Here is an 18,748-nt window from a genome sequence, read left to right on the forward strand (position 1 = left end):
TTCACCCTTTATTTTGCCCGTCTCTTTTTTCTATCCCTTCTTTCTTTTCCACTTTTTATTCCTTTCTATCTGTCTGTCTGTCTTCCTTTCTATCTGTCTCTTTCTTCATTTCTATCTGTCTGTCTTTCTTCCTATCTGTTTAATTCTTCATTTATGTCTTTACTTTTGTTCTGTTTGAATCTTTTAATTTCTTTTTTTTTTCTTTTGCTTTGTTTCATTTATACTTCATCCTTTTTCTTTTTATTTTCCCTTTTCGTTTTATCCCTTTTTTTTCTTTACTGAGTCTTTTTTCTGCTTTCCCCCCGTTTCTCTTCTTTTTCTTTTTTCTTTCTTTCTTCCTTCACTTGTTTGTAATCTTTATTTTTCTTCCATTCTTTCGTTTTTATACATGCTTTTCCTTTTTTAATCATTCATTTCATTTTCCCCCTTTTTCTTCCTTCCCTTTAATAATTCTTAAATTTTCTTATTTTTTTATTTCTGCTTTCTGACACTTTTGTGTCTTTTTTTACTTTCTTTCTTTTTTTTCTTTATTTTGCTCATTCTTTTTTCGTTCGTTCTTTATTTACTCTTTTTCTTTACTTTCTTTCTTCTCTCTGTCTTTCTTCTATTAACTTTTTCTTTATTCTTTCCATTGATTTTTTTTCGGGTTTTTTTTCCCAACTTTTCGTTTTCCCTTTCGTTTTCTCTTTTTTTCTATCTTTCTTTCTTTCTTTCTTTTTTCTTTCTTTCTTTCCTTATTTCTTTTTTCTATGAATTTACCTTTCTTTCTTTAACTTTTTGTTGTCTTTATATTTGCGTCAAATTTCCTTTCATTTTTTTTCTCTCATCTTTATTTCTTTGTTTAATTTTCTTTTTTTCGCTCTCTTCCTTCACTTTTTACATTTTTATTCCCTTTTTTCTCTTTCTTTTTATTTCTTTCTAACTTTCTTTCAGTCGTTTTTTTTTAGACTTTTTTTCTTTTTCGGTTCCTTGTTAATTTATTTTATCTTATATTAGTTTGACCTTTTTCTATTTTTGTGTGTATTCCTTTTAGTTAATTTCTTTTTTTTTCTTCATTTTTGTTCCTTCACTTTATCATGAATAATTGTTCTATTTTCTTTCTTCCTTTTCCTTCTTTTATTCATTCTATTTTCTTTCTTTTTTATTTTTGAATTCTTTTTGCTTGCTTTCTTTCGTTTACTCCTTATTTTTTCATTTATTTTCTGCTTTGTCCCTTTCATCTTTTTTTTCTGCTTCATTCTGACTCTTTTCTGTCTTCTTTCTTTCATACCTACTTACTTTCTTTCTTCATATTTTGTTCTTTATTCGTACCTGCTTTATTTACTTTTCTTACTTTTTTTTTGCACGTGGACGTCTCGAAATAATAAAATGAGTCATTGCGTATAAAATGCCTATTTCGCGCAATGCGCCAGAAACGGTGAACGCGCAGCGCCCATGATATTCTCTTCACATAAGGAACGCTTCTATTGGTTAAACTGCCAATATAAAGCGCATTTTGATTGGTAAAATCTTAAAAATGGGCGTGTTGGAGATAAGAAGGGGGCAGTCCTTACAAAGATAAGAACGCGTTAAGAAGATTTTCAGAATACCGATTTGCAATGATTTTAGCGTCTTCTTATCTCAGTGAGATAAGATAAAAGATAAGAACAAAGATAAGAACGTTTTCAGAATACCACCCCTGATCTTCTTCTTCTCCTCCTCCTCTTCTTCTTCTTATCTTCTTCTTCTTTATTATTATTATCATTCCTCTTCTTCTGTCTTCTCACTCTTCTTCTTCTGACTCTGCCGCTGACTCCTCTTCTTCTGACTTTATCTCTATTTGGCTGGCAGGCATCCACGGCCACACAATAACTCGTAGCGCGCGCAAATTGACACACACGGCGCGCACTGTGAGAAAAAAGTAAAAGAAGTCATCATGGCTGTCAGTGAAGTTGAGGCGAGCAATACTGTCAGGAATGCTTTAATTGAGAGCCTTACAGCAATCCTTTCTCCTCAACAAGACGTTAGACAGCAAGGAGAGGAACAGCTTAAGCTCCTAGAAGTAACAGAGGGTTAGTAGTCTCTTATCGGCACGTTTGGTTATCATTTATGTTCAACGTTCTTACTTGTGATTGTGTTTGTGTAGTCCCAAATGCTCAGTTTCATGTCCGTGGTGCGGTGTGAGTGTGAACTGGAATTGTTTTGTTTGAAACTTGTCATATGGTAGTGTAACCTATTGCCGGACACCTTTATTTCAGTGCTTTAAAAATGACAACTACAGGATATACAATCAAGAAAAACTCGCACTTGCTATTACAAATATGAATATGATATTATAAATAGGCACTTCACTCTTTCACTGTTTTCAGTCGCTTGAGCGTTCGCGTGGACAGATCAGCTAGTAGATCTAGACCAAATTCAAAAGCTTCACTCTCTGTATTTTGGTTGTTCCGCTGAACTACGTTGGCTCCACTCACCAATACATAAACTGAAGAGCTTGGAGGCCTGTATGTACAGCCAACGTATTAAGTGAACTTACGTTTTATAGGTCGCGATTTAAAACTGTTTTTTAAGCGAAATTTACAGTTTCATGGTTTCCATTATTAGGGAAATATAAGTAATTGCGTACCTTGGACCAGAGTTATTGATAAAAATCCTCAGAATGATCCAGAAACCTTTCATCTAAAGAAAATTTTACCTGAGCTGACAGTTTTTCTAGCAGGTTGCCATCTTGAATGACGTTGTTAATGTCTCGATATATCAAATGTTGTCTGCTACCTGTGATCGTAGCGGTTTAGCTCGCATGTGGAGCAGATCGCATTATAATTAATATCGAAAGCAATATCAATGCACTCTCCGTTCGTTTTTAATTTTGGCTGCTATTTTGGGAGTGATTTGGGCGTCCAAGTCGCAAGAAAACATCGGTAAAGTACCATTTTCATACCTTTTAATATATATCTTTGTCATTTTTTCATTGATTAGAAATTATAATTGATGTCTTGTAGTTGATAAATCCTTAGAGTGTAAATTCGATGTAAAAAAAGCACATCGAAATCTAAATCTGGACAGTCAATCGACAAAAGGGAGGGCGTGATAACACATGCGAGCTCACACTAACACTCTACCGTCGGTGAATGGGGATGATAGTAAAATGTCAGAAATTGTTGAATAAATCCCCAGAAACGACGTTTATTCCTGTCTAATCAGCTAGATGAGATTTTTGCATTGCAGTGAATGGCGAGCACATGTCTAACGCACACAGTTCGCTCCGCTCGTCACTTCGCCGAGTGCTGGAGGTGCATTCGGAATTGCTCGATAAAATAGAGTCAGTTTCTTCTTTTGTTGTTTTTTTTTTGCTTGTTCTTATTATTCTTGACTTTTCCTTGACTTGATTTTCTGACCTGCAACAAAAAAGGGGGGGGGGAGAGAGTAGGGTTAAAACATTGCTATAACTATGAGTACATTTTAATTTGACATACGCCAGATGCGATTTCAGATAGTTTATACTTTTCTGTTTTCCCGCGTAAATGGTAGTGGCATATACATGCGGGTCTTTGCTACACTAGTGTCAATATTTGGAGTTAGCTGCTTCTTTTCTTTTTCTCCGTTGTCCAATTAATTACTGCTTATTTAGTGTTGAAAAGCAAGATGAAAAAATGTGGCGCAAGTAAGGAACGTGCCGAATAGGATGGGCTATTTTCCAGGTTATGTTCATATCCTATTCTTTTTTTTTTGACAAGTGCAAAAGTCGGGATGCGCCTTATAAATGGGTGCGCCGTATACACGGAACTTTACGGTAACACACTCGATATTCTTTTAACATACCCAGCGTGCGTCACCAATACTGAAGTAATTCCAGGGATGAGTGACCACGAGGCTGTCATTGTAGACATTCACCTAGGCGTCAAGACAAATACACTGTATGAAAAACCAATAGAAGCCTAGTTGTTTATGAAAGGGGACATTTAAGGAAGACCTTCTTGATAGTTGTAATAGTTTAATGGATAGTATTAGTAGACTTGTTAACTGCAAAAAAAGGGGTGAACGCTGCATTCTTTAGTACAAATGTCCCACTTGGCACAAATGTTCCTTGAGTCAAAAGAAAAAGATTCATCCAAAGAGACACGCTGTATCTATGCAAATAAGCAAGTAATTTGCATAAATTTGCATATTATGTCAATATGTAAAAACAAGTAATTCAGAATATATATTTCACCAGAACTGCCCTAAAATTGGAAATAAAGACTAAGGGGAAGACAGGGAAGAAAATTGTCATAAAATAATTGGGATATCCTTGTTTATTACTACCTAATTTACATAAATTATGCAAATTATAATTTAAAACAGAGTATTTTTTCAAGAATCCTGAACTTTTTTATAAATAACAGCAAATGATACAAAATGTCAACATTCTACATGAAAGAGAATATATTAGCAAAAACATCGATATGCTTCATTACAGTATTAGTGTCTTAATTTGCTTAGAAAGAGGGCAAATATGTCAAAATGTATGACATGATATTGCGCTAAAACGAGACCAAAACAACCTCGATGTCACAGTCACACTCATGAATTGGACAATAAAGCGATCAGTGGTATGTCATTTGAGATAACACAATCTCAACACAATAGCTTCCATCAGCTTCTCGTATCTCTTTTGTTGGTGTGTCTGCCACACCGTAATCTATGATACATACGGGCAAAATGCATTTCAGTATTGGTAAAACACTATTAATTTTGTTTTTATTTGTTTCTAATTTGTTTCTAATTTGTTTCTCTTGGAAAATTTACAGGAGACATTGCTTTGCAGGTTACTGCTTTAATGAAGCTCTGGCACATGAATCATGACGAATTTAGACGATATTCTAAATATATATTGTCAAAACAAAATAAATGGTTTTGGCAACTTCGACAGGCCACCGTCACGTACACGAACTTTAATATTTTATGAGATATAAAACAATGCCTTCTATATTTTTTTTTCAAGAGGAGAACGCAAAGAGGCTTTACTGTGTGTAGTAGAAATGTATCTTTCTTCCGCTTTGGGCTCTCAAAATATTTAAATTCAACAAAGAGTGGAATCAATAAAGGGCCGTGTGGCTGTTCTTCAATTTACCACAGATCCTCTACATATAAGTTGAAGAGTATTTTCTCCTCCTCAATCTATTCCAAGGTATCAATACAAACAAAAGTAATCTTTTAAGAGTTCTAAAGACAATAAACTATTTTTTAATACATAAAACCAAAAAGGGAAAGGGTATCCTAGGCATGCTCCTGTTGGGTTATAGCCTTTACTGTGCTAGAGCACTATTACAAACGGCAGAACAATAATAATAATATTAATAATTATAATAATATCAACAAGGATGAATGTAAATATAAAAATATAGATATAAAAGTTGCTTTATTATACCAAAAAACGCAATTTGCCTTGCTGATGGCTTTAAAACATGATATTTTTATTTAAAGACGAAATACGGATAGGGGATGGGTAAATTCGGAGGGCTCCCGTGGGCTTAAATAAACAAAACAAAAAAAAAATTTTCAGGAATCATGTTGTCTGATGTCCCATACATCTGTGTTTTCCAAGTTGATAATACAAGTCAAACTGGTTTTGTAAAGTAGCGGGAATGCCGGGGAGATGCAGTTTTGCCAATTTGGGGTCTCCAAAAGATATATATTTTAACAAAGTTAATATATGGATTGAGGAGGGGTTCATTCGTCATGATTCATGTGCCAGAGCTTCATTAAAGCAGTAACCTGCAAAGCAATGTCTCCTGTAAATTTTCCAAGAGAAATAAATTAGAAACAAATAAAACAAAATTAATAGTGTTTTACCGATACCGAAATGCATTTTGCCCGTATGTATCATAGATTACGGTGTGGCAGACACACCAACAAAAGCGATACAAAGAAGCCGATGGAACTAAGCTATTGTATTGAGATTAGGTTATCTCGAATGACATACCATTGATCACTTTATTGTCCCATTCGTGAGTGTGACTGTGACATAGAGGTTGTTTTGGTCTCGTTTTAGCGCAATATCACGTCATACATTTTGACATATTTGCCCTCTTTCTAAGCAAATTAAGACACTAATACTGTCATGAAGCATATCGATGTTTTCATGTAGAAAGTTGACATTTTGTATAAATTGCTGTTATTTTTAAAAGAGTTCAGGATTCTTGAAAAAATACATAATTTATGTAAATTAGGTAATACAAGGATATCCCAATTATTTTATGACAATTTTCTTCCATGTCTTACCCTAAGTCTTTATTTCCAATTTTAGGGCAGTTCTGGTGAAATATATATTCTGAATTACTTGTTTATACTATATCGACATAATATGCAAATTTATGCAAATTACTTGCTTATTTGCATAGATACAGTGTGTCTCTTTGGATGGATCTTTTTCTTTTGACTCAAGGAACATTTGTGCCAAGTGGGACATTTGTACTAAAAAATGCAGCGTTCAACCTCTTAACAAGTCTACTATATTGAAGATAGATCATTTGATGATAATTGGGCACTCTTCAAAAAAGCCATTTTTAAGCCACATATTCTCACGTTCCTAGAAAGGAACTTAAAAATGGCAAAGACATACCATAGATGAATACTAAAATTAAAAGGAAAATTCAGAAACGTTTTGTTTAAGCGGGCTGGAAGAGCAGACCTGGCCGATGATTTAGAGTTTTCGTATACTACAAAACAATATCAGGCATGACTTGGACAATGCTCAAACTGAATATATTTGAGGTATTCTCATAACAGAGATTCTGTACACCATCCCTAAATTTTTTTGGTCATTTGTGGCTTGTAAGCGACGTGATCGTAGTGGAGTACCTCCTTTAAAAACACAGAATGGACTCGTATGTGATAGTTTACAGATGGCTGAAATTTTGAATGACCATGATTATGGATCTGTATTCACCAAGAATGATCCCTTAATTGATCAACACATCAACTCTACCCCCTGCCTGGCTATGCCTGCTATTAGATCAATGGCATAGGAGTGCTTAAACTTCTAGAAGGGTTGGATACCTGCAAAGCATGTGGCCCTGATGAGATTCCCACATATGTCTTGAAAGAATTTGCAGAAATCCTGACCCCAGTTCTTACAGGAATCTTCAACCAGTCATTGAAGTCATCCACATCAAGCATGCCTTGTAGATAAATTGGAGATCGTCCAAAGAAGGGCATCACGTTTTGTTTGGAATGATTATCCTCGCACTACAAGCGTCTCTGAATTAATCAGATCACTGGATTGGCTTTTACTCCAACAACGAAGAAAGGAGAGCAGGCTAACCTTATTCTACAAAGCTCAACATAAGGAAGCTGCCTTTTAACATAATATGTGTTGGAAGCACCAAGATCAATAAGAGCCAACATCAGCCGATTGGTACCACTTCAATGTAGAACGAAAGCCTACCTCAATACTTTTATACTAAGTATAATAAAAGACTGGAACAATCTCCCACCATGGATGAAAAAAAAACCCAACTCCACACAGTCTTTCAAATCATTCCTCGAAATGTGTCATTCACCCAGAGTAAATTGCATCTTGCATGGAAGCGACATCACAAGAAAAAAAACATGAGTGTAATCGAAGGAAAGAAATGCGGCTGTTTCGTTTGGTACATACATCAAAATAAACAGTCGTGTCTAACTTAACTACTACTTAATTGATTTATATTCCCCCAACTATGAAACCTATTGTGTAATTATGATACCTATTCGCCATTAATTTGAAGTTTATTTTGATCATAGTTCAAGTTTTACTTGTCTGTTGGTGCTGAGATAATGATGCATGATGAACTCATGAATGGAATTAACCATCATCAATCACGCATGTGCACTGTGCTTCAATCAACCAGATCGAAATTTTTTCTAAAAAGGAAAGTTATGATGCGATCAACACAAAATAAATCTTGCTTTCATCAACAATATTTCTTATGACCATAGAACATTATTTAATTGTAATGTTTCAGCAATAATTGCATACAATCATTTATATGAATTTAGAGCTTGATGTGAAACATATGGTTTTGGTTTCCATTTTAATGAGGGATATCACAAATTTGTGATCGAGGGATGAGCTGCTCTTGTCTAAAAAATGTCAGAATTGATACCTGAACATCGTCTTTGCAGAAACTCTTCTCACTATCGTAATATCACCGTAGAATACTATATTACATGACAAAGCAGAGAAAATTATGTTTGATATTTATTTCCAGCAATTTGAAGCTCATTCGTCAGTTGAGCTCTGCATTCATGAACAGAAAATATGTCATCAGTTGCGCATGCGCAAAAATTCATATATATAAATTCAGAGCTCGATTTGAGACATTCGTATTTATTTTGATCGCTTGCTCTGCACTTGTGTTGTGTCTAAAATTAAAAACGGACTATCAATCATATCAGGGTTAATTCTCAAACATCGTCATAACTCATATTCCACATACATGTAGCATATCAATTCAAAATTTCAAATGACCATCCAGAGAAATTACAAATATTTATTCCCATCAATTTGGATCCAAGTACAGGTAAGTTACATGCTCTCCGCTAATATAGCACTTGTTGGCCGGCAAGCACGCCTGTGGTTTCAGTAGAGTGAGTGTACAGGGCTGTACAATGTGTGTTAGTCTGGGCTGTGAGTGCAGTTGACCGAGAATCATTCAGATCGACTCTGCGTGATTTATGTCTTTCATATTATTTCAAACATTTTTTATGTTGTAATCTGCAAATTTGGAAGAATTGTGTATTGGTCCCTTTTGTTTGTGATCATAGAAAATTCAAAGGATCTTTGCTCCGTCATCTCCTTGTGTAATGCTTAGCCCTCTCAATGCATATCGTTGTAGTGTGTGCATCGACGCTACAGAGCAAAAAATTTGACTTGATTTTCCCACCTTCAAAATTTGATGGATCGATGTTCGATTAAATCAAAGCTGTCAAACACCGGTTTACAAATAATTGATATGACTCAGGCTTAATTATGAATGTTACTCACAAGAATGAAATTACTCCCTATAAAAACCATCTGGGGAACTCTGACCAGGCTAGGCATCATTGACAGTCAGGTGTTCACTTATCTAATAATTTGGACTCCTCGAGCTTAGTGACGGTACAGTTTTCTCTTGAACTACAAATAAAGCACTAGGCCTATGGTAAATTGTCCATTGTCTGTGTAAAATGGATAGACCATCTCTGCACCGCAAATAGACCACTGGTTGGTCCATTGCATAGATCACGTCATGACTATGTGGTTGCCAGAATAATTCCTTTGTACTGTGTGCGGAAGTTTGATAGCGATAACGATATCCGGTCACATCTTCTACGCCTGAAATGTTTCATGATCAGACATACACATGTGACGCTCTGAAAGCCGGAAATCAATTGACTTTGTGCATAGTGCGATAGATTCTACAAACTGCAACCAACATATTTTGACGGAAAAGCAAGAAGTAATCAAAATTTGCTAAGCTGTGTGGTATCATTGAGAAAACAGATCCTCAGAGAATACCTTTCATAATTTATATGAAATATACATGTAGGAAAGTGAAATTCTAAGTCAATTTTGGTATGAGGAAAATTTGGCAAGATTTTCATATGTCCCCTCCAGTAAAATTGAAAAAAAAATATGGAGAATGTTTATTAAGTCATATCTAACAATCTAGGATATTTATGAAGGAAAAGTTGGATACATACCAAAATATGGTTTTATTCAGTCAAATTATCGAGTGTGCAATTCCCAATGGCATTGGTTTATTTAGTCAGAAATAATTCCACTGTAGTCGTAATATCGGCTTACTGTGAAACCCACAGTTTTCAACAATTCCTGCTAGCTCAGTGAGTTAAGGCGACTGACTAGAGATGCCTCGTTCTGCAATCAGAGGTTTGAATCTTGGGACAACCGGAAGTAAGTAGGAAAAGAAAAAGACAGCAAATGAAGGGGTTTTTGTCAAAGAATCTTTTTTTTAAAGTGGAGGGGACATATTGAAGTCTTTCCAAGAATTGCGCACTTGTTTTGATGGAATACTGTGTGGGGCACTGAAAGGCTTGCACTCTGCCACTCACCCTAGCGCGAGGTTAGTATTAGTATACTACCCTCGCACACAGAACCGCATTTGGTTGGTTGCGCGTGCTGCCACAACACACAACTTCTATGGCTTGATTTTTCTGTGCACGGCGGCATGTAATGAACCCTTGAGTGGCATTGCGTGTGCTTACTTTATTTTCATAAATTTCAAAGCTGATCTCCTATTTCATTAAGAATATTTAACTGAAAATTAATTTTAGCAACTTTTTGTGGGTTTTGCCATTAAACATTTATGGAAGTAACATGGAACATAAGCAATGTATGCAGCCTTATTTCCACTCAGGAAGCCAGTTTACACTCCACCATTGCATTGGCATGTTTATTGGCCAATATTGAAGACTCTTCAGTATGGTAAATGCTATATGATGCATTTCACTTAATATATTATTTGAGTCATAAATAAGCTGGTCTATGCAACATTATTTTTTATTATTTGTTTTACAGAATTTGGTGTATTCCTCGCTGAACTTACCTTGGATAAGAATGGGGCTCTTGCCATTCGTCAGGTAAATAAAATGTGATCCAGTAGCAAAGGAGACATCTTTTATTAAATGTTTTCTTTATTCTTGCTTTCAAACCCCTCTAAATATGAACAGAATTTTTTTCCAATAGATTTTTTAAAATGTATTAATTGAATAAAATAGAAATGTAATTAGCAGTTGTATGTCAACCATATCAGCACCTACATGTATCTGAAGAAACCTGTAGATACAAGCAGTCTCACATGTAATTCAAATCACTGAATGTGTAATCCTAGAACATGATTCTAACTGTTTGTGTAATTCATTTTTGTATTTAAAATGCAGTTGTCATCACTCATCCTGAAACAATATGTTGAGGCACACTGGTCTCAGCATTCTGAGAAATTTAGACCACCGGTGGCTACAGATGCGGTGAGTTTCCTAATTCTATGCAGCATCAGTGATCTTTTTCCCCTCTCTCATGGACTTATGAACTAGGTTATCTCTCATATGATCAGAGATCTCGGCTTGGTATAGTGTTGCAAATGATAATATCTGGCTTTCTATTCAGTCATATTTTGGTATAACTTCAAATGGCATTAAATTTTAAATCTAAATTGCAGTCAAATGGTATTTTGTATCCACATAAATGTCATCATGTTATCAGAGTACTGGGGATATCAGAAAAGGGACTTGAGCAGATGTTTGCCATATATTGAAATAGTCTCAAACACCACAAATAAAATTGTCTTTTCCTTGGTTGCATAATCATCACGATCATCCTGAGACCAACCATTTTTCAATCAAAATATCACCTTGGCAAATCAAAGATCAAAGCAGAGAAAAATCATGATAATTGTCACCTTTATTTTCAGTCAATCGCTATCCTAAATGAGATTAATCAGACTGAATGAAATTAATGAAATAGTGGATTGCTTATTGTAATTTTAGGGTCATTCTTTTGTTCCATCTATCTTTTTGTTTTCGTCCTCTTGTCCTCTTGAAGGTCAAGTTGTTCAAGTTTACCTTGCTTGATTATTACTTCTGCAATTCGTTAGAATATTCCTCCAAACAGTTTCATTCATTTCTTGATAGATTTCCATCTTGCACATAATCTTGGTTTAGTTACATTCTGTAGGTTTACGTCCATGTTATTTTGTATTTTGTAACTCTCATCCCTTATTTCCCACCATTCCCACAGCAGTCTTCTTATGTAACTCTTAACCTTATACTTTTTTCATGTATCTAGTGCGTAAAAAAAAATGTGTAGTAATGTTGCATATTATTAGTATTATTATTCTCATCCATTTCTTGTCAGGCAAAGGCACACATCCGCAACCGCCTTCCTGCAGGACTGGGAGAGTCCATCAGTAAGGTACGTTCCAGTGTTGCTTATGCCATCTCAGCTATTGCTCACTGGGATTGGCCTGATGCCTGGCCAGACCTCTTCGGTCTTCTGATGATGATGATTACCAAAGGAGATAGTAATGAAGTCCATGGAGCCATGAGAGTTCTTACAGGTATGTCTTGGAATTAACAATTTTCAATTTCAACTTGAATTTGGACTTTAAAAATTTGAATAGCAATAAAGCATTGTTATTTTTGTAAAATAGAAAATTAATGGACTGGGAGAGATGATGTCTCTTATCAGAGACCATGGGGTGTTTCACAAAGGGTTAACTATGACATAGAGTCATGCTTAAATGCCGAAGTGCATGTGATATGTAACACATCCTCTTAGCCTGATTTGACCAATGCAGTGATGCATTTCATACCGCGTGCAACTGGGAACTAAGTGCAACTGTAAGTCACAATAAAATGTTTGTGAATCACTCCCAGATGACTTATGAATAGTCAATTGACCTTGATGTGATTCCTTGTTACTTTACTCTGTAGTCACCCTTCACCCATTCCAAATTGATTAGTGGATTAAGAGATGATGATATACTCATTGATAATAGAATGGTCTTCAATAACGAAAGATCAAAATTGTTCAACCAAAATTACATTATTTCTTTCCATTAAAGGATACATCTGTAGTTCCTTTGACTCTTTTTCTCTCTAGAATTCACAAGAGAAGTGTCTGACACTCAGATGGAGCATGTAGCACCTGTCATATTACCTGAAATGCATCGCATCTTTGTTCAAAGTGGCACATATACAATAAGAACCAGGGCCAGGGCTGTTGAAATCTTCAATACATGTGCAACTCTCATCTATAACATTGCCTCCATTGCTAAGGTAATATGACTGATCTTAAAGACTTTGGCTGTTTATCAATGGTGAAGAGATTACAAAGCCAAGGCTAAAAAAAGGACAATTTCGTGTGAGATTACAACCATACAAGATTTGGGAACTCATGTCTATTGGATGGATGCCTTGAAATCCTCATAGAGGCTGGGAATTTAATTTTGTGCTTCTGATTGATATCCATTTTAAATGTCTACTAAATTGCTTGAGAAAGTACATAATCTTTCTGATAGTTGATCAAATTGAGATTGATCTGGATTACTATCAAATTTAATTTGAATCTATCACAGCTGTTTGTAAAACACTGCTGTTGTTTATGAATGAGAATCCTCTTTTTTCCTTAGGTAATTCATTACATGATGGCATTTCTTTCATGTTGATAGGGAGCAGCTAAGAAGTTATTGTATCCAGTATTGAATGGGTTTATGGAGGAATTTGTCAAGGCTTTGACTGTCACTGATAGCTCAGTGTCAGATAGTGGTCTAAAGAAAGAAATCATAAAGGTAAGTTTAAAGTTTAAATTTAATGATTTTATTAAAAATATACTAATGTATACAGACATTAAAAGATATAAACAATATGTTCTTTCTGAAATTCACTAATGTTTCAGTAAATGTGACAGAATTTCCTATAACCCCAATGAGATTTGGTCAATAATAAACTTTGCATTCAGATGCTTGTCAAAAAGAATTTTAACCCTATCTTAACTGGGCTGTTTCAGACCAATATATACTGGGGGGGGTAATTTGACCCCCCCCCCAAGATCTCTGCTGCTAATCACGTGATCGCCGCGAGTCAGATGTAAACTACAAGACTGTATGGTAAAATTTTCTGAAAATTAATTGTTTATATTTTTTTTATTAATTATGCAAATAAGCATATGCAATTTGCCCTAAATTGGGTTTTTTTTATGTTTTTGTCTTTAACTCAAGTTATATAGCTAGTAGAATGCTATTTTTTATGGGAGTATCAATTATAACATTTCTAACAAACATCTAAAAAAGATTGCCAAAATAGAATTGATTTCTTATGTATTTTATTGTTTATAAATTCTTATATATTTCTTTGTGTTTTTTTTTTTCAAATCTTGGTTTTTAATTATTTTTCTGATGAACTTTGTCAGGAACCCTTTTGCGATCATCAATAGCATAAAATGAATCTATTTAAACCCCAAAAATCAAGAGTAATCATACATTAATGATTTTTGGCTGAAAAACACAATTTGCATTGACTTTGTAAACGGAATCACATTTTTGATCAATTTCGGGTCTGACATGCACTTACAAAATGCTGTGAATTTCTGAATTGCATACCTGGGCATTGCAAATTCGATCTCAAAAGATGCGCAAGACCAGCGTTCTCGCCAGTGTATAATACGCATGGTGCAAACACCATGCGTGCGGAAATGGAGACCAAGTGGAACCATGCGTAAAATTTCTGCGACATGCGTGGAAAAATTAAATGGAAATATTCAGAAAAAAATAATACTCTCCATGAACTCATCTTAGTGATATCAACTTCATTTATCGGGTTGCGCCGAAGTCCCACCAACTTAAGACCACTTACAGGCCTACTACGGCTAGGAAAGTGGCAAGGCGCCCAGCTAGCTCGCGGCTGCTATTGCGGGCATATGACGGCACGGTACGGTCGTTCCGTTGCCTATTCCCCCGTCTGCCCCGCACATCACACCGGCTATGCTCCATGACCTACCGGTAGCTGCGCTTACTGATATGATGGGAGTGGAACTTGGAATAAATGCATTGTATATACAAGGAACATATACTTGTACCGTGTTTGTCATTTATCCCGCCCTCTATACACACAATGAACGAATAGCAAAGGAGTTGTACTGTGTTTGTCATCTTATCCCGCCCTCTTTGCACACAATGAACGAATAGCAAACTGCAAAGGAGTTTGACAATTGTGCGTGACCGCTATGGTGCATGGATGTTAGGACTGGGACGATTGTTATTTTTACCATTCAATTATTTCCTGAAAAAATAATCGAATGATTCGATCGTTCGTCGGGAATCAGGTCTTTTAAGTCACAATATTAGTTGACCTACTTTATGGTGAAATCTCCATCAAAGTCACATGTTTAGAATAAATGAAAGTAGGACCTTTTTCCCCTTCTCCATGATATTTATATCAAAAGAAACTACATGAAAGGAGATTAAAATTTTCAGTTTATTGTTCCAATGAAAATCCTCCCTAAATCCATGCTGGTACTCTGGTATTATGCATGCATCCCTCCAAGTGCCACACCCCTGCATATGAATGAATCAGCCCAGATCAGCCAGTCCAAAGATGTAAACAACTCATTCATGAACTATTCTTTGAGACTGACCCCAGGTGGAGCATTTCTTGAACAATTTCATCCCTTGCCCACACCATGTCCCCGCACCCACTTGTGGCAATGCCCACGATTCTACACATGTATTTCAAAAAAATATTTTGCAAAATATTTAATTTGAAATACCTTTTAAAATTATGATTTTTTTATCATTTGAACCTACATGTATAACTGGGTCTATTTTTGGAGACTAGTCGAGAAAGTACCGGTGAAGACGGGCGCATGTTGGAATGTAGTTTTCATTGTGTGAGGGGGATAGAAAAAGGTTGCATTATTGTTTTGAAACATGAAAGGAATTCTCCGGCTCCCACCCTTATCTTTCTCTCTCCCTCACACACACAAAGATGGGGAGGGGTCAATTTATTTCTGAAGTCATGACCTCTCCTAATAAGGGAACCACTGCCTTCTTCTTTGTTTCCCCAAAAGTTTCATTGGCTATCCGATCAGCTCAAGTGAGCCTGGTTGTGTGTTTTCTTATTGTTTTGTGCACGCAGACAATGAACTCATTTTGTGTATCGAGGGCAAGGTTTGGTGGGATTAAAAAAAATTCGGAGCGCTTTCATGTTGGTGTGTAACTGTGAATGTAATACAATCATTGATTATTTTTGAAAAATTATCTCGGTAACACAATTTTTTAAACCTGTATGAAGTGTCATCATTGTTTTCTTGTCATTTTGTTATTATTACTTGGGTATTCGAGTTCTCCCAATGTCATAATCGGGATCTGCCGAACATTCGATTTGTGTAAATTTTGCTAATCGATTGGTGATTGGCGGCATGCCAATCGAACCATTCGATCAATCGATGTTTACTCCCAGGCCTAGCATTTATGTGCATTTGTGTGGGCTTAAAAATACGCCACAATGGGGCTTCCTTGGCGTCTCTATTTGATGAAAAGGCCGTCGCTTCCGCGCTCCGCGCCCACCCCCCGGGAGTGGCAGCACAAGTCCCCGACATGGGTGAATTTTTTTCTGGCGAGAACGCTGCGCAAGACTTGAAAGTAAAAAGTCAGTGGGTGGCCTGGTAAAAAAAAAATGTGACGGCGTAGTGACGACCTTTGTCGAGTTTAATAAGGGTTAACCTACAGAGATCAGATTTTAATTTTAGCTGAGAGGAGTACAAACGATTTAGAATCTAAACAGTTGTCCAAGAAAATGTTCAAGTCATTTATTAAGTTGTGTTTAACTTCCAGACAGCTTCATGAAACAACCTGTTGTAAATGAGTAATTAAAGAAAAGAAAGTGGAGGATAAATACCAAGGTAGCAAAAAAGGAAGGAAATAGAATAAGATGATAGTGACATAAGATACGAAAGGAGAAAGTAAGATACAATGACGGTATCATTGTTTGCTTTGTTTCCACACCTTCCTCTTTTGTAAGTAAGTCTAGATAAAAGCTATATTTCAGCTAATTCATTTTGGCAAGAAATAGACAAATATTCAAGTAGTGGGATAGTTGTTATGGTTAGAACTTCTCTTCATGCAGTTACCTGCAATTATCCACTCAATTCAAATCCTCTTGTTTTACCGGTTTTAATCTCTTTATTTGGTAAGTTCTCAGGAATACATTGAAATTGGTTTCGTCAATCATATGCATACCTCTCAATATATATATATGATTCATTTGCTGTTCAGGCACTGACAGTGATAGTGAAGTGTTTCCCTGGTCAAATTACCAAGTCTATGCCAGCTGTACTTCAGGCTACATGGAAGACTCTCACAGACAGTGCAGACATCTATGTCAGGACTGTCATCAATGATACTGAAGAAGCTGATGATCCAGTTGATTCAGATGGTAAAAATTTGTCAAAATTATTGTACTTAAAGCGTTTGTATTATTTTCCCCCATAATTGTATTTTTTTACACATGATACAATATCTTACCTCATGTAATCCTTACACTTGTATTCTGTTGCATGTATATGCCTAAACTTTAAGAACTGTTGCAGAAGATAGTTGTCCCTTTTCTGTTTCATCTACTCACAACTATCTGCTGTTGTGTATGTCAAGTTTATGAAGCAAAAGAATAGATATCTATTGTATGTTCAGTATAACTTATTCATTTTCAGTCAAGTGGCTGGTTAGAATTTGTTTAGGTTGTTTATAATTTTTTGTCTCACCTGCGAAGCAGAGTGAGACTATAGGCGCCGCTTTTCCGACGGCGGCGGCGGCGGCGGCGTCAACATCAAATCTTAACCTGAGGTTAAGTTTTTGAAATGACATCATAACTTGCCCGCTTGCCCGGGGCAAGTGAAAATGACGTGCGGGCAAGCACTTCCCAAAGTCAATTGCCCGATCGGGCAAGTGGTTGTTGCGTCTTTTTTCTGTACCGTTCCTCGTTTTTCCATAAATCATCAAAAATCCACACTCAAAATCATGAATAAGCCTTTAAAAATAGCGAGTAGCGCAGTTTCAAATTCCAAAATTGCGTTATTTTTTCTGTACCACGTATTTCCATACATGGTACCAGGTATGAAAAAAATCAATGCAATGGCCGGGAAACAGTTGAATGTAGTATAGGGGTCCATTATGACTACCATCATGTGCAATTTCTAATGCACATTTTCCCCCTTCCGATATCACAATTCTGTGATAAAATAATTAGAATTACACAGGAAATAAATCACAGTCTAGTAACCGCGCATTGGTGAGTTGTCATTCGGCTTTGCTTTTCAAAACGGCCTATTAACATAAAAAATAACTTGCCGTATTTGTTGATTATAACTTAAAATTCATTTGTTTCCCTTTTTGAGGGGATGAGGTAAATATCAGACAATAAATCATCAAACAAAGCTCCATCTATTTTACAAGGCCGGCGGGAGCCTCACGCACGTGCGCATACTAGCTAGCCAGTCTGAGCTCTGTCTCTCTGCCAGAGCTCTGGGGGACAATTCGCTCAGTAAAGGCCTCAATGATGGTGATTTTCTGTTTCAGACAGAGTTTACATTTCGGGTATATTATTCAAAACTTCCAATAAAGTTTGATGATTTCTTCATTGTCATGTATATTTAAGTTATTAATGAATACATTCCCACCAAATTTAGACTCCCCCATGGAGAAATGCAATTTTCGTAGAAGTCTGCGTTTTCAAAGAACTTCAGGAAAAGTTAGGGTATGTGGGCCTTTATTACATGACCGAGTACAGGTTATTGTACTGAAATAGGCGAAGTAGAAATTAGATATTGAATTCATTTATATCAAAGTTCAACTCACAGTCACACCCACACAAACACCCACACACACACACAACACACACACACACCCAAGATTCTAAGCATATGAAAGAAATTACTTAAAAATCATACAATATTAAACAATGTTAGTAATAATTCATTAATAAGTGAACAGGTATTCCTCAAAATAGATAAAAAAGTAGCATGTGAAAACATGTAGATAAAATTATTGACAGAGTGGAACATCATAAAATTATGAAGAAAAGACTTGATGGTTTCCAAATATTTTTTTTTAAACAAGAAAATATGGAAAATAAATGACCATTTCATGGATTTAAAGATGCAAAATGTGAAATTTTAGCCACTCCACTTTTGATAAAATAATTTTTTCCGAGTCAATAAAGAGATGAACATTTTTCACTGGCTTTCTTA

General features: G+C 35.8%; 1 protein-coding gene across 1 annotated transcript in view; it reads left to right on the forward strand.

Moving 5' to 3' along the window:
* The first annotated feature begins 1,871 nt into the window (after window positions 1–1,871).
* The window catches only part of LOC121410567 (importin-9-like), a 38,245-nt gene continuing 21,368 nt past the window's right edge, over window positions 1,872–18,748 (forward strand). Inside the window, exons 1-7 of the mRNA XM_041602738.1 lie at window positions 1,872–2,051; window positions 10,526–10,587; window positions 10,888–10,974; window positions 11,861–12,062; window positions 12,608–12,783; window positions 13,176–13,295; window positions 16,779–16,938. Of these exons, the coding sequence (XP_041458672.1) occupies window positions 1,916–2,051; window positions 10,526–10,587; window positions 10,888–10,974; window positions 11,861–12,062; window positions 12,608–12,783; window positions 13,176–13,295; window positions 16,779–16,938 (943 nt within the window). The 5' untranslated portion in view covers window positions 1,872–1,915. The remainder of the gene's footprint in view (window positions 2,052–10,525; window positions 10,588–10,887; window positions 10,975–11,860; window positions 12,063–12,607; window positions 12,784–13,175; window positions 13,296–16,778; window positions 16,939–18,748) is intronic.

The sequence above is a fragment of the Lytechinus variegatus genome, chromosome 3, assembly GCF_018143015.1.
Source record: "Lytechinus variegatus isolate NC3 chromosome 3, Lvar_3.0, whole genome shotgun sequence".
Taxonomy (NCBI): Eukaryota; Metazoa; Echinodermata; class Echinoidea; order Temnopleuroida; family Toxopneustidae; genus Lytechinus; species Lytechinus variegatus.